Genomic DNA, 17,345 nt, shown 5'->3' on the forward strand with positions numbered 1-17,345 from the left:
TGAGATTTTCTTAAATACTTTAATGAGGTGTTAACAAAATAAGTGGTACAGTTTATTATTCCAGTCAGTTGATAGTGTTTTTCAGTGTGCATATTAATACACAAAACATACAGAGAGAAGAAAAAAACAGGTCCAATTCAGCCCCCCGATGCTTCTTTAAAGCATATTAGCACATCATTTTCTTTTTTCTGGGAATGCATCGAGGGCCTTAAGCGATTCAATCATTTCTAACGCCGGGTTGCTAACGAGATCCTCGCAGCTCCAAACCGGTGTGAACATCTGTGAAATAGTAAGCGAGTTGAAGCGTGCATGGAGTGGAATGAGAGAGGGTGATGCTGCATACGAGTAGCCTGTTTAATGTCATCATTTGGTCATTATGGTCAAAGGTCCTTTCAGTTTAGTCCACAAACAAAAAACACGTCCAGACATGATGTTTAAAAAAAACGCATCACCCCAAAAACCGGGCGCCGTGTGGAGTAAACACAAACCTCATCATGCATCTGATCAGGCTTGAAATCCCCAAAAGGGCTGAAAGAAGCCACTTTACGGTGACTGTATCGAAAAACAATGCTCACCGATGCTCAGTTTGTTCAATGCAAAAATACATCAACGGAATATCATAACCAGAAAGGCAATATATAACATTTAACACAAGAAAAAGAGCAAGAAATCAAACAAGAAAGCGAGAAATAGTTTATACATGCTGCAGTTAGAGTAGTAACATGCGTTTACCTCGTCTGTTTGGAGATCGCCAAGAGGAACACTCATTTTAGTGTCTTATTTTGGTCCTGCATTGAAGAAAGCTGTTGTGTTTTCACCTCTCTATACAGAAAATGTCTCCTCCATTCACAGTTGTAAGTATCTACAACAGTGTTCAATAATGTTCCCTGCTCCAATCAATCTTCAATCTAAAACGAGGAAACAAGTCCAACCGTCTTAAAACAACTTCTGGAAAACTCTGATTCAACACATTGTGCACATTCTATATAGATGACAGTACTCTTAAATAAAAATATAGTAATAAAACAAAGTGTTCTCATCCTTACGCTACAGAAAACAGATAATCAGAAACTTTCTTCAAGAATATCCCATGTGGTATAGAGTTTTAAAATGGCTTACTATATATGCTCAAAGGATTCTCTTTCATATTTACAAAATAAAATGCATATCTTTAGCATTGGGAGGTCCTGCGTACCATCACAGTCATTCTTTTTTCCTTTAGTTTGCAGAGTCCGGAAAGCTAAAACTGTTGGTCGAAGGCACTGACAAATGTCCTTTCATCAGTGCTGCTGATTAACATGATACAAAAATAATTGAGAAAAAAATAGACACTTAAGGACTAGTGGTTACAAATGGCAGAAAGTGAAAGACATTTGGCAAAGTTACTGTTTCATCTGGTCCCAACAAAGCAAAGTCAGGTTCTTGTTGCTTCCTTTCGTGTGATTGATTGCGACCATGCAAATAAAGGCAGCGATGATATGCGAGTAACAGAGGGATAAAGCGACCGTTCACACACACTCCTCCGCAGACATCAGCAGAGGGTTGATGTACTCGAAGCCTTCAAACTCAGACTGGTCGATCTTCTTTACAGCATCACTGGGGGAAAGGCAAACACATAATCAATCAGTCTTAACCCTTTAATAGGCATCGTAACTGTCTGCTTGACCTTTGGTCCACTGACTTTCATTCAAATAAAAACCTCAAAATCAGCTTAGAGTGGTGGTAGGAACAAAATTTCAATAAAAAATTCTTAGTGTGAAATTTAAAGAGGCCAAACAATGTTGATATCTGAAAGCAATTTTTTGATTTCTCCACTAAAGTTCCTATAGACACATCTCTTGGTGCTGATTGGCTGCAAGTCTGTTTTGGGACTTGGTCATTTTGCATGTAAAGTCGAAATACTCTCACTGACGCCTCTGCATGAGTTAATTTTTTATGTGACCATTACTTAGAATGCATCACTTCAACTTTTCCATGGCAATGCCACAACACCAGATTTATGTATATCCCATTTTATGTATATTCTGCAAATATTGACAAACATCCTAATTTTATTGAGAAATATCTGATATGCCAATACTAAAATATGTGTAAGGAAATGGACTAATTTAAATGTCTAAGACATAAAATGAATGTAAGTTGTCTGAAAACACCAACAATATTAGATTTATGACATTATTATCCAGCAGCTGATCATGTGACGCACTGACTATTAATCACACCAGTGTGATCGTGCGCATCAAAGAGTTAACCACTATTCTCAAAAAGAGACAGGCTATAAAATATCTTCCAGAATGTTTATGTGTAAGCACACAGACTTTATTATTCAAAAACCTTAATAAAGATCATATTGATGGGGGATCAGAGCTGCTGGATTTAAAACATGGTAATTCATCATCTTCACCCAAATTACATGAAAGTAACTTACTGTTTAGCTGAGAAATGAACAGAGTGAAGGTTATTGCACGATGAATCCAAAATTTTCGCCTGTAATTTTTGCACATTAAAAAATAAATTCAACCTCACGTTGTGTCTATCCTGTTGACAGACTGCCTCTGAAACTTTCGTCCGTTATAAAAAAAAAAATTTAATCGGGTTTGATTTTTTAATTTTTCACGTCCAAAAAGACGTTTTGAGAGGCGTTTTGACAGTTCAGAGCCACCATACAAGCAAAAGGCAAAACACAAAATCCCCTTACTTGAGCCACAGATAACTTTATGACAAACACAGTGCATGATATAAGACAAAACATGTCAAAGAGTTGAAAACCCATATGTCTGAATCAGTGACTAGTTCACTTCTAACCTGCTGCTGTTTGGGCTGTGTGTGTCTCTGTGTATGTGTCCATACATTTGACGTACTGTCCATAGACATTATAATAGAAAGACACCTCATGTTTTTTTTCGGTCCGTTGCTCCAATGTCAATGTGGCCGCCATTTATTCTAATGTCTATGGTACTGCAAGTCTCTGTTCAGTCTATGTGAAGCATCACAAGCAATGTATCAAAATTCCACTGATTTTCTAAAATAAGTGTTGCATTTACATTCCTCTTTCTTTTTCTACTTCAGAAAAGAGAGGAGAATAAAGTATCGCTGCTTGAATTGACTCCGAAATGTTTTGCATTTTTTTACTGAATGGATTAATTAACACGCATCGGACTCAGTATGCAAGCATTGTATTTGTTCGTCTTACACACGAGACGTTAAACCGAGGTCCTGACTCTTTGTGGTTAAAAATCTCATGACATTTCTTGTAAAGAGCAGGGGTGTAACCCCGGTGTCCTGGTCAAATTTTCTTCATCGGCCCTTACCCATCATGTACTCCCAATCATCCCCATCCAATGAATTGGCTTTATCACTATCTCTCCACTCCACCAATAGCTTGTGTACAATAAATAAATGCATACGTAAATTTTGGACTTCAGTGTGCAAAGACCTTAAACGTTTTAGTAACATTAACAGTGTGACACACATCGTCAGATAATGTGTAACATGATTATCATAGACTATCATAAACATTAGCGTGACGTTTTACAAACCAATAAATGTTATGTTTTGCTAGCACTTGGGTAAATTAAGGCTGAACATTATATCGTTTAAGCATCGATATCGCAATGTGTGTATCTGCAATAGTCACATAGCAGGATTAGATTATTTTTAAGATTAAACTATAAGGATATTATTACATTTTATTGTTATTAAAACTGTTTATACAATAATAAGCATGTTGTTTTACATTTGACTGTTCGATTTCTGTACATGAATACTCTTAGACTTAACAAAAAATCATAAAGTATCGTTTATCCATTTGCTTTTGCTTGTAATTTTTAATAATTTATGCAGATCCACTGCATTAAATCATCCCAGTCAATCTACATTTCCAAATAGAGCTAATAAATTCATCTGGTAAAATTATATTCATATCACAATATATATTGCAGTAAAATAAAATATCACAATGTCAGATTTTTCCAGTATCATGCAGCCCTAATTTAAATGACTGAAACCTAAAATTAATGTCATTTTTCTGAAAACACCAACAATGTTACATTTATGATATTATTATTCAGCAGCTGATTATGTGACACATTGATCATTTTAATCACACCAGTGTGATCGTGCGCATCAAAGAGTTAGCCACTATTTTCAAACAGAGACAGGCTGTAAAATATCTTCCAGGAAAACTGGGTTATGTGGAAATGAGTGAATCGAGTCTGTAATGTGTCATCATACATCGTAAAAAGCAATATTACTTCCTGATGAAAGCTGCATTGCTGTGGTGAAGATGTGAAGTAGATCAATGGCGTCTGAGCCTGTGATTCAGAAAGCAAGAGGCGTGACAGTGACAGATGTACATGAACAGACACTCACTCATCGTCAGGCGTGAGCTGAATGGGCTCGTTGGTGAACTGGGCATCAAAGTTATCCAGACCAAACTCGCCCGAGATGTTAGGTTTGAACGGTGGAACTACTTGCTTCTGCTCCATCTGAAATACAGGTAACATGAGTCAAATAATGACTGAAATATACTCATCATAATGAGGTTACTACTTCTTAAAGTTAATTAACCATTAACTATAAAGAACAGATGTTTCAGTTAAGGAAGCAAGAATTCTACATGTACATGAGCCAAAAATGACGTATATTTTAACCATGATTTACTAAAGACAATCATGATAAGATCATTCAGTGTAGCAATAGTTTATACACCTAAAAAATCCTGTCATATTAAGAACAAGAGTCACTGGAAGACATATTAAAAGGTTCAGCCCAAAAATACTACTTTAGATACCTCATCCTTTGTAATTATCCTTCCAGCCACTATATTTTACCCTTTTGTTAGTGGGTTTTTAATTCAATACAAATGTACTACATTTAAATATTCTTTTATATATGTAACAAATATATGTTCACTTATTCCTTTATGTAATACATGAGAAAGAACAACATTAAGCATTTTCATTTTGTCTGTTTATGCTAAAATAACACACAAATTTGTCAATTGTGCTTGACATAAATCTTTTTGAAGAATAAAAATGAGTGATAATAATTCTCTGATATTTTTTATTTTGTTACTTTGAGCAAAAACTTAATACTGAGTTTTTTAGGGCTGCTCTTCCCAGCTCTTACTCTGTCCTTGCTGTAAGGTCAGGATTAGCTCCCCCTGCAGGCCACCACAAACACCGCAGTCTGTCTGAGAGCAAAGTGTAATCTGATCGTTCAAACTGTCTGACCGCTACAGCTGTCTGTGTGTGTGTTGCCCAGACAAAACAGGGACAAGAGGTCACTGTTTGTCTGAGTCTCATCTGCTGGTTTGACATCATTTAAACCTGCCTCACATGATACAGTTCACAGTCTCAACCCTAAGAGCAGAAAAATCAATAACATGACACCTTATCACCTTCATTGTATCACTGCCCTTACACGTGATCATGATACAACCACAATAAAATAAAACACTCAGACTTTAATACATTCTACAGATTCAGATATAGTATACCAATATGTATTAGTACGGAAACTCGACAGAAATCAAAAAAATAAATTATAAACCGCTTGAGGATTTGCTGAATTTAATATCCATTGGTTAAAGTAAAACACTAATATTGGTTTAATTCTAAAAAGGTCTGAAAAAAAGTCTCAATTTCAACTTATTTTGTCTCTATAATAAACACTTTCATTTGTTGTGATTGAAATGCAGGGTTGTTATCCCATACATTATTGATCTCTTGACTTTTTTACAGTTAAAACATTGTCATTGTGTTGTAAAATAACTAAATCTAAAAACATGCAATTTTTGTTATTTAATGCTAAAAAAGTATTTTAAATTTGATAAAAATCTGTGCAAATTAAACAAAAAATGTAATCTGGAGGATTTTAAACGCTAATGCTGTCTAAACTAATGCTCAAGACACAAAAAACCTCAAAAAAGTACTCCAGGGTGTCTTAAAACCTTTAATTTTGACGCCACAAATAAGTTCTTGACTTTTAAATCTAACATATGTAATCTTAAAATACACCCCTCACTTTTCTGTTTGTGTAAAAAAAAAATATACACAAAACTAATAGGATGTGTTTATAATGACTCATTTTTGGGCGAGCTTTACTTTCAAAGCTGACGCTGCTGAAATGCTACTTGAAGTGGTAAGAGCTCACGACCAAATTACAGGAATGACTAATCAAATGAAGGATTCCTCAAGGTCATAAACAACAGTAAACAGCTCTTCAGGCTCCAGTAAGTCCTCTGTTTAGTTTCACTAACGTCAGGCTAGAGAGAATGACTCATTGCTTCCTCTGCGTCTCAAGTCAAAACATCCAAGAAGACAGATAAAGGAAACGGAGATAACAATGACTCACAAGATCCCAGTCTACATTTCGGAAAAAAGGATGGGCCATGATGTCTGCGAAGCCTGTCTGAGGATGACATCCCAGCCGTTCCTTCGACTCCTACAAAAAAAAGGACTAAATGTCAGTGAGAAGAAATAAGATATATTTTAGTTCTTTTTTGCTCTAATTGTCCAGCTAATTGTTTGCTAAAAGTCTAATTTGATATTCATCTTGGGCCTCATGTATCAACGCTGCGTACGCACAAAAACTTTGCGTACGCCAGGATTCACGCTCAGAATCGCTCACGTTTGGATTTACTAACAATGAACTGAACGTGGGAATGTGCGCAGGTTCACGGCAGCTTTCTGGCTGGCGTACGCACATTTTTTGTGCGTGTCTGTTTTATTTCCATTGGCGACTCCTAGAGGCAGTTGTGTTAAATTCCTCTCTACAAAGTGTCTGAGCCTTGCAATGGCAGCTGTATGAGACGGGTTCATCTAGTAGGTATACAAGGTTTCCATACCATACAGTTGACCAGCTAAACATTAAAGCACAATTTGCAGCGGTCGCCTGTTTTCCCAATGTAATCTGAGCGATCTACCGCACGCACATTGCTATAAAGACACTATCTGAAGATGAATTTGCATGAGTGAATCAGAAACATTTCCATTCAATTAATGTGCAAATAAAATATGATGCACAAACTTATTGATGATTCCTACTTGTCTTTCTCGTGATAAATAGTGGGCAAAATCTGATATGTAGCGGGGAAAAAAGAAGAAAGAGTTCATCAGACGCTGGATTCGAGCCGAGTTTATGCTCGAACATGTCAGTACATGATCACATGCGTCTTACGAGGTGCGCCACTGAGACTGTTAAGGGTACTACAACATTTTACAGATATAAACCACACTATTTATTTTTTAAATGCACTCAGTGCGATGTTCAGACCCAACTGTGTTAACCGCATCAGCTAAACTCTCCCACTCTATTTTTTTTCTTTTGTTGTTAATTCCGGAGAACAAACTTGCAAATAACACCGCTTTTCTCCGGTCTACCTCCGAAAGCAGCACCTCCATTTCACATTCTGTTCAAAGTTTCTCTTTTTGCTTGCTTTTGCCATTGCTTTTTTGTTGGGTTTTTGCATTAGCATAGTCATTAGCATATTCATACGGGGGAAGAGGCAGGGAGGGGTTTTGTGCTCGTGCATGTTGCGCTCAGTTTCACGTTCATTCGGATGTACAAAAGAATATGCGTGAGATTCGGCGTACGCAGTGTTTCATACATCTGAATTTTTCTGCGTACGCACATTTACAGCTTTGTGCATACGCAATGTTTTAGTAAGATTTCCACGCAAGTCTTCGTACATGAGGCCCCTGGTCTTTGTATGAATAAAACAGAAACAGTATTATGTACAATATTAGACTAAAAAGGAGGATCTTCATATTGCTGCTTTTCTGGTAATTTAACTTGCTTCTATTGACCTCATTTGTGAGTTGCTTTGAAAAAAACATCTGCTAAATCAATAAGTGTAAATGCAAAGAGATGAACAGACACACAGAATGATTAACACACAACAGAAGGAAATAAAGTAAAGAATGATTATGGCAGCACTATAACAAGCTCATCTGACGTAAGGACATTAGCATTGATCTGTCTGGTCTGCTTCACCTTGTTGAGGAATCCCTTCAGCACGCTTGCGGCTTTGACCGATAACGATCTGGGAATTCTGATCTGCTTCTCCAAAATGACTGCAGAAGAAGTGTAAAGGAAAACATGAGACACGCACAGAAAGACAAAGCATTTTTGAAACGTTCATGCTGCCAGTCATGTACCTTGGAAAAGATAATCCTCTGTGTTTTGGTCAGGGTTATCAGAGCTGCCGACTATGTCGAAGGGAGATCTTCCAGCCATCATCTCAAACATCAGGACGCCCAGAGCCCACCAGTCCACACTAAAACCTGGACACAAATAACATGCATCATTCTAAGGCTTCATACTGGTATAAATGTAATCGTCAGTGGGGTTATGAAGCAATCGCTAACTATAATAAAGGTTTCAAAGGTGCAGTATGTAGGATTGATTGAACTAGGTATTGCAGTCCAAATTCAAAATATTGAAGTTTGTTTTTTCTCACTTAGCCCTTCCGCTGACACAAAGGTTGCCAGATTGATTACAACAACAGGAGAAAGAGTGCCTTCAGTTTAGCCTTTCACTGTAAACGGATCAGCTAATGTTTATGTTTGTAGTTTTTTGCTAAATAAAAACTAGCTCATGTAGATATACAGGTCATATTTTGGCAGCTCAGAGAGCCAAAATATAATGAGTAAACTTGCAGTGGGGGGAGTTACAGAGACCAAAACATTGACACAAAACTCCCATTTTCAAAAGGAGAATAACTGACTCTAGCATCATTTTTCAGATAAACAAGTATGTTCATTAAGTATTCATCTTAAATGTCTGCATATATAACATATGGTATTTTTAAGACTCAGAAGAGCCATAAACTTACATGCAGCACCTTCATGCATAAGCAAATTTGTGATTACAGCGTTAGCAAACATAGTTGCTAACTGAAAATCTTCATAAAGAGTCTCTGCTGTGTGTGAATTGAGTTTACCATAGTCTTCTCCTCTCAGAATCTCTGGTGCAATGTAATTGGGAGTTCCACAGAAAGTGCTGGTTGTATCTCCTGGTCTCAGTCCCTCCTGTGTAACAGATAACAATAATGAAACCAAAAAAACTTATAACACACATTAGCTATGTTTCCATGCACCTATTTTTATGCACATTTTGGATACAAGCAAAAAAAAATTTTGATTAATGGAAATGTCAAGAAGCGCATCAATTTTAAAACGAGTAGGACAAACTTTTTATTTTATAATAAAACTAAACTAGGATGGAAACACTTTTACCGAACAAATTCCAGGTTGCGCATTAAAACTGGTCATGTGATTTTGTTATGAGATCATGTAATGAAAAAAATATGTGCGAATGGAAAAACCAGCAGGCTGAGCTCACTATAAAACATCTGAAATGTTGTTTTAGTCATTCTAAAACGCCTTAACCGTTTCAGCATTAGTGTCATTATATCATTAATCTTCGCGTTTCACGCCTTTAAACGCCACCACATGTTCACTGCGAGTCAGTTTTTATGATCATTTGTGTTTTTGTTTTTGGGTAGATTAAAAGCTTTCATTATTTTTAATATAGATGCTTTTTAATACATCAATGCACTATATTATCTAAATGATACTTTATTTCATTTTAAATTATTAATTTAATTTAATTTATAAATGTACAGGTTTATACTTCCTAAAATCATATCATTTTTTTCATTAAACAAAAAGGTTGCAGTAATAAGAAGTTTATTACCAGCAGTGCACCAGTATTTTATTCAAAAGCAGGTGAGGTTTGTGACATTAAATGTTATTAGATGTCAGACAGTACATCTTTTTCTAAAACTTTGAGTTTGTTTCCACTGCTGAAAAAAGAAAAGCAGTGCCCAGTATAAACGAATGCACTCTTTAAAGATTTCTCTTAAAAATGAATACCATCTCAGACCCCCTAGTTTTTTCAAGATTTCACGATCGCTAAATCCAACACAAAATCAAGAAAAATTCGTAAATTTTAGTGATCCTGCAAAACTCTTAATTAAACGCAAAATGATTGCAAAATAAATAAATAAATAAATAAATATATATATATATATATATATATATATATATATATATATATATATATATATATATACATATACATATATATATATATATATATATACATATATACATATCTACATATATATATATACACATATATATATATATATACATCTTAAAACATCAAATTCCAAACCATATAATCACATTATATTTATTTTCAGTTTATTATTAATTGTATTACGTGACTAATAGATGTTGTTGCATGCGCAGCGCACATCATGTATTTGAGGTTCTCTTGAAAAATGACGTTTCACCTGCGTCCTTACAATCATTACATTATATGAGAGTAGGCAGAATTGTTTTGCAGCCTGTGCAGTAAGCAGACACGGATGAAGCGCCAGTGATTTACATTTGAAGTCAATGCAAAGACTAGATTAGGCATCCTGTGGCACGAATTAGTCTGTGCATTTAATGCACTTCAGACTGAAAAAAAAAAAAAAAGAGCAAACATCTAACAAACAGAGCAATGGAACAGACAGAAGAACAAGCAGCTTACAAAGATGGAGGTTGATTCAAGGATGACGGCCGCTGGACGTGACTGAATTGAAGGACATTATTTGTGCTTTACATCTATGGCTGGTAATACGATGTGAATAAAATCGATAAATGTTTTTGTTTGACTCTTTTCCTGCAGGTACCGAGAGAAAACGCTTCCTTGCCATTGATGAGTTTTACGTTAATCTGTTTTTAAGGTGTATTACAGTAGGGGAAACCCTAATGTATGTCCTGAGTGAGGTACACAATGTCAGATGCTCCGGAGAGTAAAATCTGAGAGAAAGTAAGATCATGGATAAAAATAAGAGTTATACAACCTTCCTTTGACTTAATCCTTACTGTTTTAGATCTTGTCTTGACAAGAGACCAAAATAAAGAAGCTTTATTTTTATGATTTGTGTCATTCTTGTGTCAATCATTGTCAGATTGCACACCTAACAAAGTAGGCAACCTAATATGGTAAATATATATAAATTTATAAAAATAACTATTTTTTTATTGACAAATTTTTCCTAAAATTTCTGGGAATTACCACCACAAAATATATATATTTTCTAAAAAAAGTGAAAACTAGGGGGTCTGCTATTGAAAAGGATTCTATACAATAAGATATTTGTGTCCATACATTACAGTAGTCAGTACTAAAGCCAAAACTTACTTAAGAAAATACCTTAAGATTGATGGGCAAAAATAAGTACCAACTAATGAATATCTTAAGGAAAATGTAAAATAAATCTTTAATACAGAAAAATCAAGAGAACCACAAAAATATAGAAAATTGTATTGAAATTTTTCAGTTTGTCATTTTTTTGACAACATTAAATTTAAATGCATTTTTTATTCCTAAAAATGTCAGGTGATCACACTCTTATTTTAATAAATATTTAATAACTGTATTAAATATTTAACTGTTTTGTTTAAATGGACCAAAATACATACATTTTCAATATCCACAAGGACATGTATAAAAATTCATTTTCTAAAGGTGTTGTACTCATTCAAAGGTTACCATCAAAATTTTGGTACCCAACTTTTTTCACAATTACTTTCTGTTTGGAGCAAGTGGAAAATTTAACCAATGACCACATTCAGACTTACCTTACACATGCCGTAATCGGTGAGTTTGATGTGTCCCTCTGAATCCAGCAGAACATTGTCCAGTTTCAGGTCCCTGTAAATAATGCCACGCTCATGGAGGTAGTTCAAGGCAAGACTGATCTCTGCAGAGTAAAACCTGCGAGCGGAAAGAACAAGACACACAGTAAGTGACCTCATTTTTGTTTCTGTTCCTGTGGCGAGGCGTTCAGACAACGTTAAAAGTGTTATGCATTGGATGTCCTCAGACCTGGCGTGCTCTTCCGGAAGTTTCCTCTGCCGCTGCATGTGGAACATGAGATCCCCTCCATTCACATACTCGATTACAAAGAACAGTCTGTGAAAGAACAGCATTAAATAATCATTAGCCCCTATTATCAGACAAAGACACAGTTCACACTTAACTAAAAGGCTCAACAATAAATGGCCTAAAGGGCACTTATATTGAATTTTGGGTGTACAACTTAAAAAAAAAAAAATTTTACTTTTTATTCTCACTACATCTTACACTTTTTATACATGTATTTTAATGATGTCTTATGACTAGGCTCACATGGAATCTGCGTACGCAGAACTCTGCAGATTTTCCGCAGATTTTTAGCCCATCATTAATTCTGTTCATTTACCCGAGTAAATGTGTGTAAATCTATATTTATTTAGTTTTTTAATTAAATAAAGTAATATTATTGACTAATGTAAAAATGTTCATCTTATTTATGTACAATGCAGTTCGTAAAGTATTATTTTCTGTCTTTTAGTAGATATATTAGATGAGAGACTTGCTTTGTTTACCAAATAAAGTGAATCTAATTGGATTTGCATTTTAAACATTAAATCAAAGGTAAAAAGATATAATTTTTTATTTTCACATTAAGGTTTTAGTTATAATACTCCCAAAATCATTCCGCAGAAATCCGTAGATTTTTACCAAAATTCTCTGCAAAAATAGCAGAAAATGTTAGCAGATTCAGTGTGGCCCTTCTTATGACTAAATGAACATTGATGTGGCAAAAAAAAAACACTCTTCAAGGCTGCATTTATTTCAGTTGTAGTAATAGTATTTTTTCATCTTTAATGCATTTGTAAATGTCATTTTTTCCTATGATGACAAGGCAGAATTTCCAACAGCCATTAAATCCAGTATTAAGTGTCACAAGGAGTTTCACAAATAATCCTATTATGCTGAACCATATCCTATGGTGCAGCACAAGTGTATTTCTTATTTTCAACAATAAAAACCGTTTAGTTGCTTAATATTTTAGAGAAAGCTGGGATGAACTTATGACCATGAATGTTGTTCTAAAATATGCTTGTGAAAAATATTATAAAAAGATTTTCAGAAGTATAAATCTGTAAAATTGACTAAAAATAGGAATAAATTAATTTGAATAAAAATATTTTTTTGCTAATTAGTAATATTCACAATATTATATTCGTTTTTACAATGACAATCAAGAAACAAAAACACAGTTTACACGAATTTCATAATATAAAAGGAAATGAAATACAATCTGTATCATATCATCAGTAAATACAAATACACAAATTATAATTAAATACATTACAATACTTTGAAAAATATAAAGGCGGGTAAAACAATCTAACTTAAACATAATATAAACTAATTCTAAATTAACTTACTGACTTTAACTAAATTATTAGCTCTTTTTTAATGGAATGCTTTTAATTAACTATAGCTAATTATTAATTTAATGACCATGGAATGACTACACCCCAGTCGAAAATTATTTTTGAACATGTCTCATTGCTTTTAGCTATATATTTTGGTACATTTAAACAAAACCATTTTATTAAATAATAATTTAAAAAAAGAGTGTGCTTACCTAACATCTTTAGGAATAAAATATGCTTGTGAAAAATATGATATTAATATTCACAAGTATAAATATATATAAGTGTAAATTAATAAATTAATGTCAATAAAACTATTATTTTGCTGATTTAGTAATATTCACAATATTAATGAGTTTAACGATGACAATCTAGAAATGAAAATACAGTTTACAAACGTATTCAATTAATTTAGTGTCATATTATAAGATGAAATTAAATATTATGCATTTAAATACATCTGTATTACAAAACTATAAAAACTTTTGATCTACACAAATACAAAAACACATAATAATAAAATACGTTACAATACTTTGAAAAATATGAAGACGGGTAAAACAATCTAACTAAAACATAGTATAAAATAATTCAGTTCAAATATATAGCATCTCATTTAAAAAAAAAAAAGTGTTAATAAATCAATAATTATTCAGTCATAGTTAAAGATGCTGTTTGTAAGTTGTTGACTCATTTTGAAGCATAAAAAAAAATAAAATGTTTGCAGATATTTAAGAAAATGCCAAGTAAACATTCTTGTTTATCTGAAAAACAATGCTGAAGTCAGATATTCTGCTTAAAAATGTGAGTTACGTGCCGGAACGCCTGTCTTTGTTTTGCTCCTATAACCCGCCCAATGCCAGATGAGCCAATAACATTCCAGCACCCTGGGTTGCCTTGGTGGAAAACCGCATATTTCATTCATTCATTCAGAAAGGATCTCAAAGCATGCGCCCGTGACCGAAATGCGACCTCCGGTGGACAGTAGAAGACTCCGAAATGAGACGCAGATTCAGAGTTCTATATGAGGTGGTTATTAATTAGCAAATAATATAAACACTACGACCATAAACATTAGGTGAGCAGATTACATTGTAACCCTATGGTCCAACAACCCACTACGTGAAGAGATTTGCAAAGATAAGCAATTTGGCTCTTTGCACAAGACAAACACGACAGAAATTTAAATACAGCCATTCAGAAACACAGAATATGCACTCACACAAGAAATGGTAAGGTTTATCATCTAATTAATACATATTAAACCTCTTTAACATTATTAAATGTAGAAGCTGAGTCATTGACATGTGTTGGTTTTGAGTCACAGTTCAAAGTTCAATTTCAAGCGGCTTATTTTATTTTCGAGATCTGAGGTGAACAATCTGCTGCTGCTTTCAATAGTATGGCAATAAATGTCATTTAAAATGGTATTCAAATTCACATTATTAGTATTTAACACTAAATAAAGCACATGAGGTGTACCTGAGGAGATCACTGTCAGCTTTCAGTTGTTCAGCTATGAGAAATAGAAGTTGTTTCTAATATATCAATTCAAGGTTTGGTTAGGACAAAAACTTTTAACATTGTAAATATTCCTTCTATTGCGTGCCGTTTCTTTCATATACAACACTTGCTCCTCTTTGTCTTTAATCTGGCAACATGCGTTTGCATTTGTTTTGATCCAGGAATGCATTACCTAGTTCAACCACTTGGTGTCAAACTTACAAACTGCACCTTTAATCAAAGGTGTTCCATAAAAAAGGGCTAATAATTTAGTTAAAGAAAACAATTGAGAGCTTAACTGCATAAATTGTAAAATAGAATTAATATGAACCCATGTTTAAAACAATCGTGAATAACATAACAATATATTTGATTTGATGATCTAAAAATGTGTGCAGAGATGGACAGACCTGCTCTCCGTCTGGAAGCAGGAGTGAAGTCCCACAAGGAAGGGATGGTTTGAAGCCTGCTCAAACACATGCTTTTCAGTCTGAACCCAGTCAATATCCTGAAAAACAAGAAAGAAGAACAAACATCACACACACACACACACACACACACAAACACAAACACACAAAATCAATCTCCCATTGAAAAGCAGAGCATTCTTTCAGTCAGTAGGGGAAACATTTGGAAGGACATTCAGGACAGTATTGAGCAGAGGCTCCTCGCAAGGCTGAAAACTGATAAAGGTTTTAAAAGACGGGGGCACCAGGTCTTCCCGAGAAGCTGCTCCTGTATGTGAGGAGACTCATAATGGACAGATACAGAGTGAAAAACTAAGACCTTTCATTGACAGCTTGGTAAAAATCCCTCTGACCGTGAGACTTGCATAAAGAAGCACTGAGGGGCCAGTAGAGCACAGCTGCCATTATTGACCATCGGCTTCTGCTGTCAGTTCATCACACAAGCCTTAAGTGCGGCTAATCATCGTTAAATGGTCACTTCATCAAGACCCTGTCTGTTTGTGTGCACTTCAACACATTCTGGAAAGCTTATATCCAACGACGCCTCTTTGCTTAATTTATTCAGCATAGTCATGACTTATTTTGCTTTTGTCAGGAGAAATATTTTATTTAGTAAATTTCATGAAGTCTGTGTAGAATGTGGTTTATTTGAACCAATTATGATTCACAATTAGAGCTGTAAATTTCATTTAAACGGTAGGGGGCCAAGAAATAATACAATGTAAAGCAATGCACAGCTAAACAATATGCTAATTGTGGCCTTTAAAATTATACCCAGTCGTCACAAATATAACAATGCATGGGAAATGGCTTTGGCATGTTAGTTGCAGTGCACTACGCATCACACTATAGTAAACAAGCTAATGTTAACTAGATAAATAATATTTTAATCGCTAATACAGTGGATTCAGGGAAAACTACATCAGTAATCAGCATTTTTGCAACCAAGTTATGAACGAGTCTGCATCAACTCTATTGATGAAAATCGCTTTATTTTAAGTGACTAAAATACCCTACTTACTGGAGTCCAACATAAACTAGGCCCCAGCCACAAACCTGACTCGTGTGTGTGTGTGTGGTGTGTGTGTGTGTGTGTGTGTTTTTGTGTGTGTGAATTAGTATAGACGAACTGGGAAAGCATGCAGTGGTCCAAACCACTGTGAGCAAGGGGAGGGGGAACTCAACGGTTTATAAACGCACTCTTTGTGTTTGTTTTCTTACTTATGCAATTATTTTAGGTATACATACATATATTTTTCACAATAGAGAGTAAGATTTAAAAAAAAAATGTTTTGGGGACAACCCTCAGATGGAAGACATCTCTCCGTGTTTGATTTTCTTATACATACGATTTTCTTATATACGGTTATGCTGTCGGACTGTTGTATAAACGCAACATCACACTTTTAGCAGTGTGATGCGGCTGTATATTGTCACTTGTGGGACACAAAGGCATTCGGGCTGTGGACTCGTGCCAACGCACGCCTCCCACCAGTGCCGATATACAGCTACATCGCACTGCTACTCGTGTGATATTGCTTAATATAATTTCAACAGATGACTAAAGATTGGCAATTATTTTAGAAACAAATGTAAGTGTATTTGCTTAAAATATAACAAACAAATTTCCAGTAAAGATAAAAACAAAAGATCAAAATTTCAAAAGAAATAAACACTGCTTTTCTGGTTCTGTTTTCCTTCTGTATAGTCTGACCATGCAAAACTAAATGTAAATAAAATACTGCACAGTCATCACTGTATAAATTAAATACAATTAATATTTGTAAAGCTGCAAATGTTGGTGTTTCTTGTGCATGAATGCTCTCTTGTTGTGTTTAAGCCTTTGGTTCAATCCAACTTTGGATTGATTTTGCAGACACAGACAAATTTTCAAATTCTGAGACAAAACCCTCCAGATTGCAGCTAAATGAGGAAATCGTAGATCTCTCTCTTGGCTGTGACTGCTTCTTGACCAAATGCGCTTTTCCCCTGCATGGTACATCTTGGCTCGGCCTGGTTCTGTTCGGTTCAGTGCGGCTTGAATCTTCTCGCTTTTCTTTTTCACTGCAGTTTGATATCGCTTTAATTGGTGCGATTACAG

At 34.7% G+C, this 17,345-nt stretch overlaps 1 protein-coding gene across 2 annotated transcripts in view; it reads right to left on the minus strand.

The window, feature by feature from the left end:
* The window catches only part of prkci (protein kinase C, iota), a 37,318-nt gene continuing 19,973 nt past the window's right edge, over positions 1–17,345 (minus strand). The window contains exons 10-18 of one of the 2 annotated variants that reach the window (XR_015477522.1): positions 15,188–15,285; positions 11,893–11,979; positions 11,646–11,781; positions 8,948–9,035; positions 8,163–8,288; positions 7,702–8,078; positions 6,358–6,557; positions 4,372–4,487; positions 1–1,596 (exon numbers count right to left, since the gene is read on the minus strand). Coding sequence is in view for 1 of the 2 variants with exons in the window: in NM_131855.2 (NP_571930.2) it covers positions 1,509–1,596; positions 4,372–4,487; positions 6,358–6,447; positions 7,999–8,078; positions 8,163–8,288; positions 8,948–9,035; positions 11,646–11,781; positions 11,893–11,979; positions 15,188–15,285 (909 nt within the window). In the remaining variant the exon portion in view is untranslated. 2 annotated transcript variants of the gene reach the window in all.

This window comes from Danio rerio, chromosome 2 (genome assembly GCF_052040795.2).
Source record: "Danio rerio strain M-AB ecotype USA chromosome 2, GRCz13ab, whole genome shotgun sequence".
Lineage (NCBI taxonomy): Eukaryota > Metazoa > Chordata > Actinopteri > Cypriniformes > Danionidae > Danio > Danio rerio.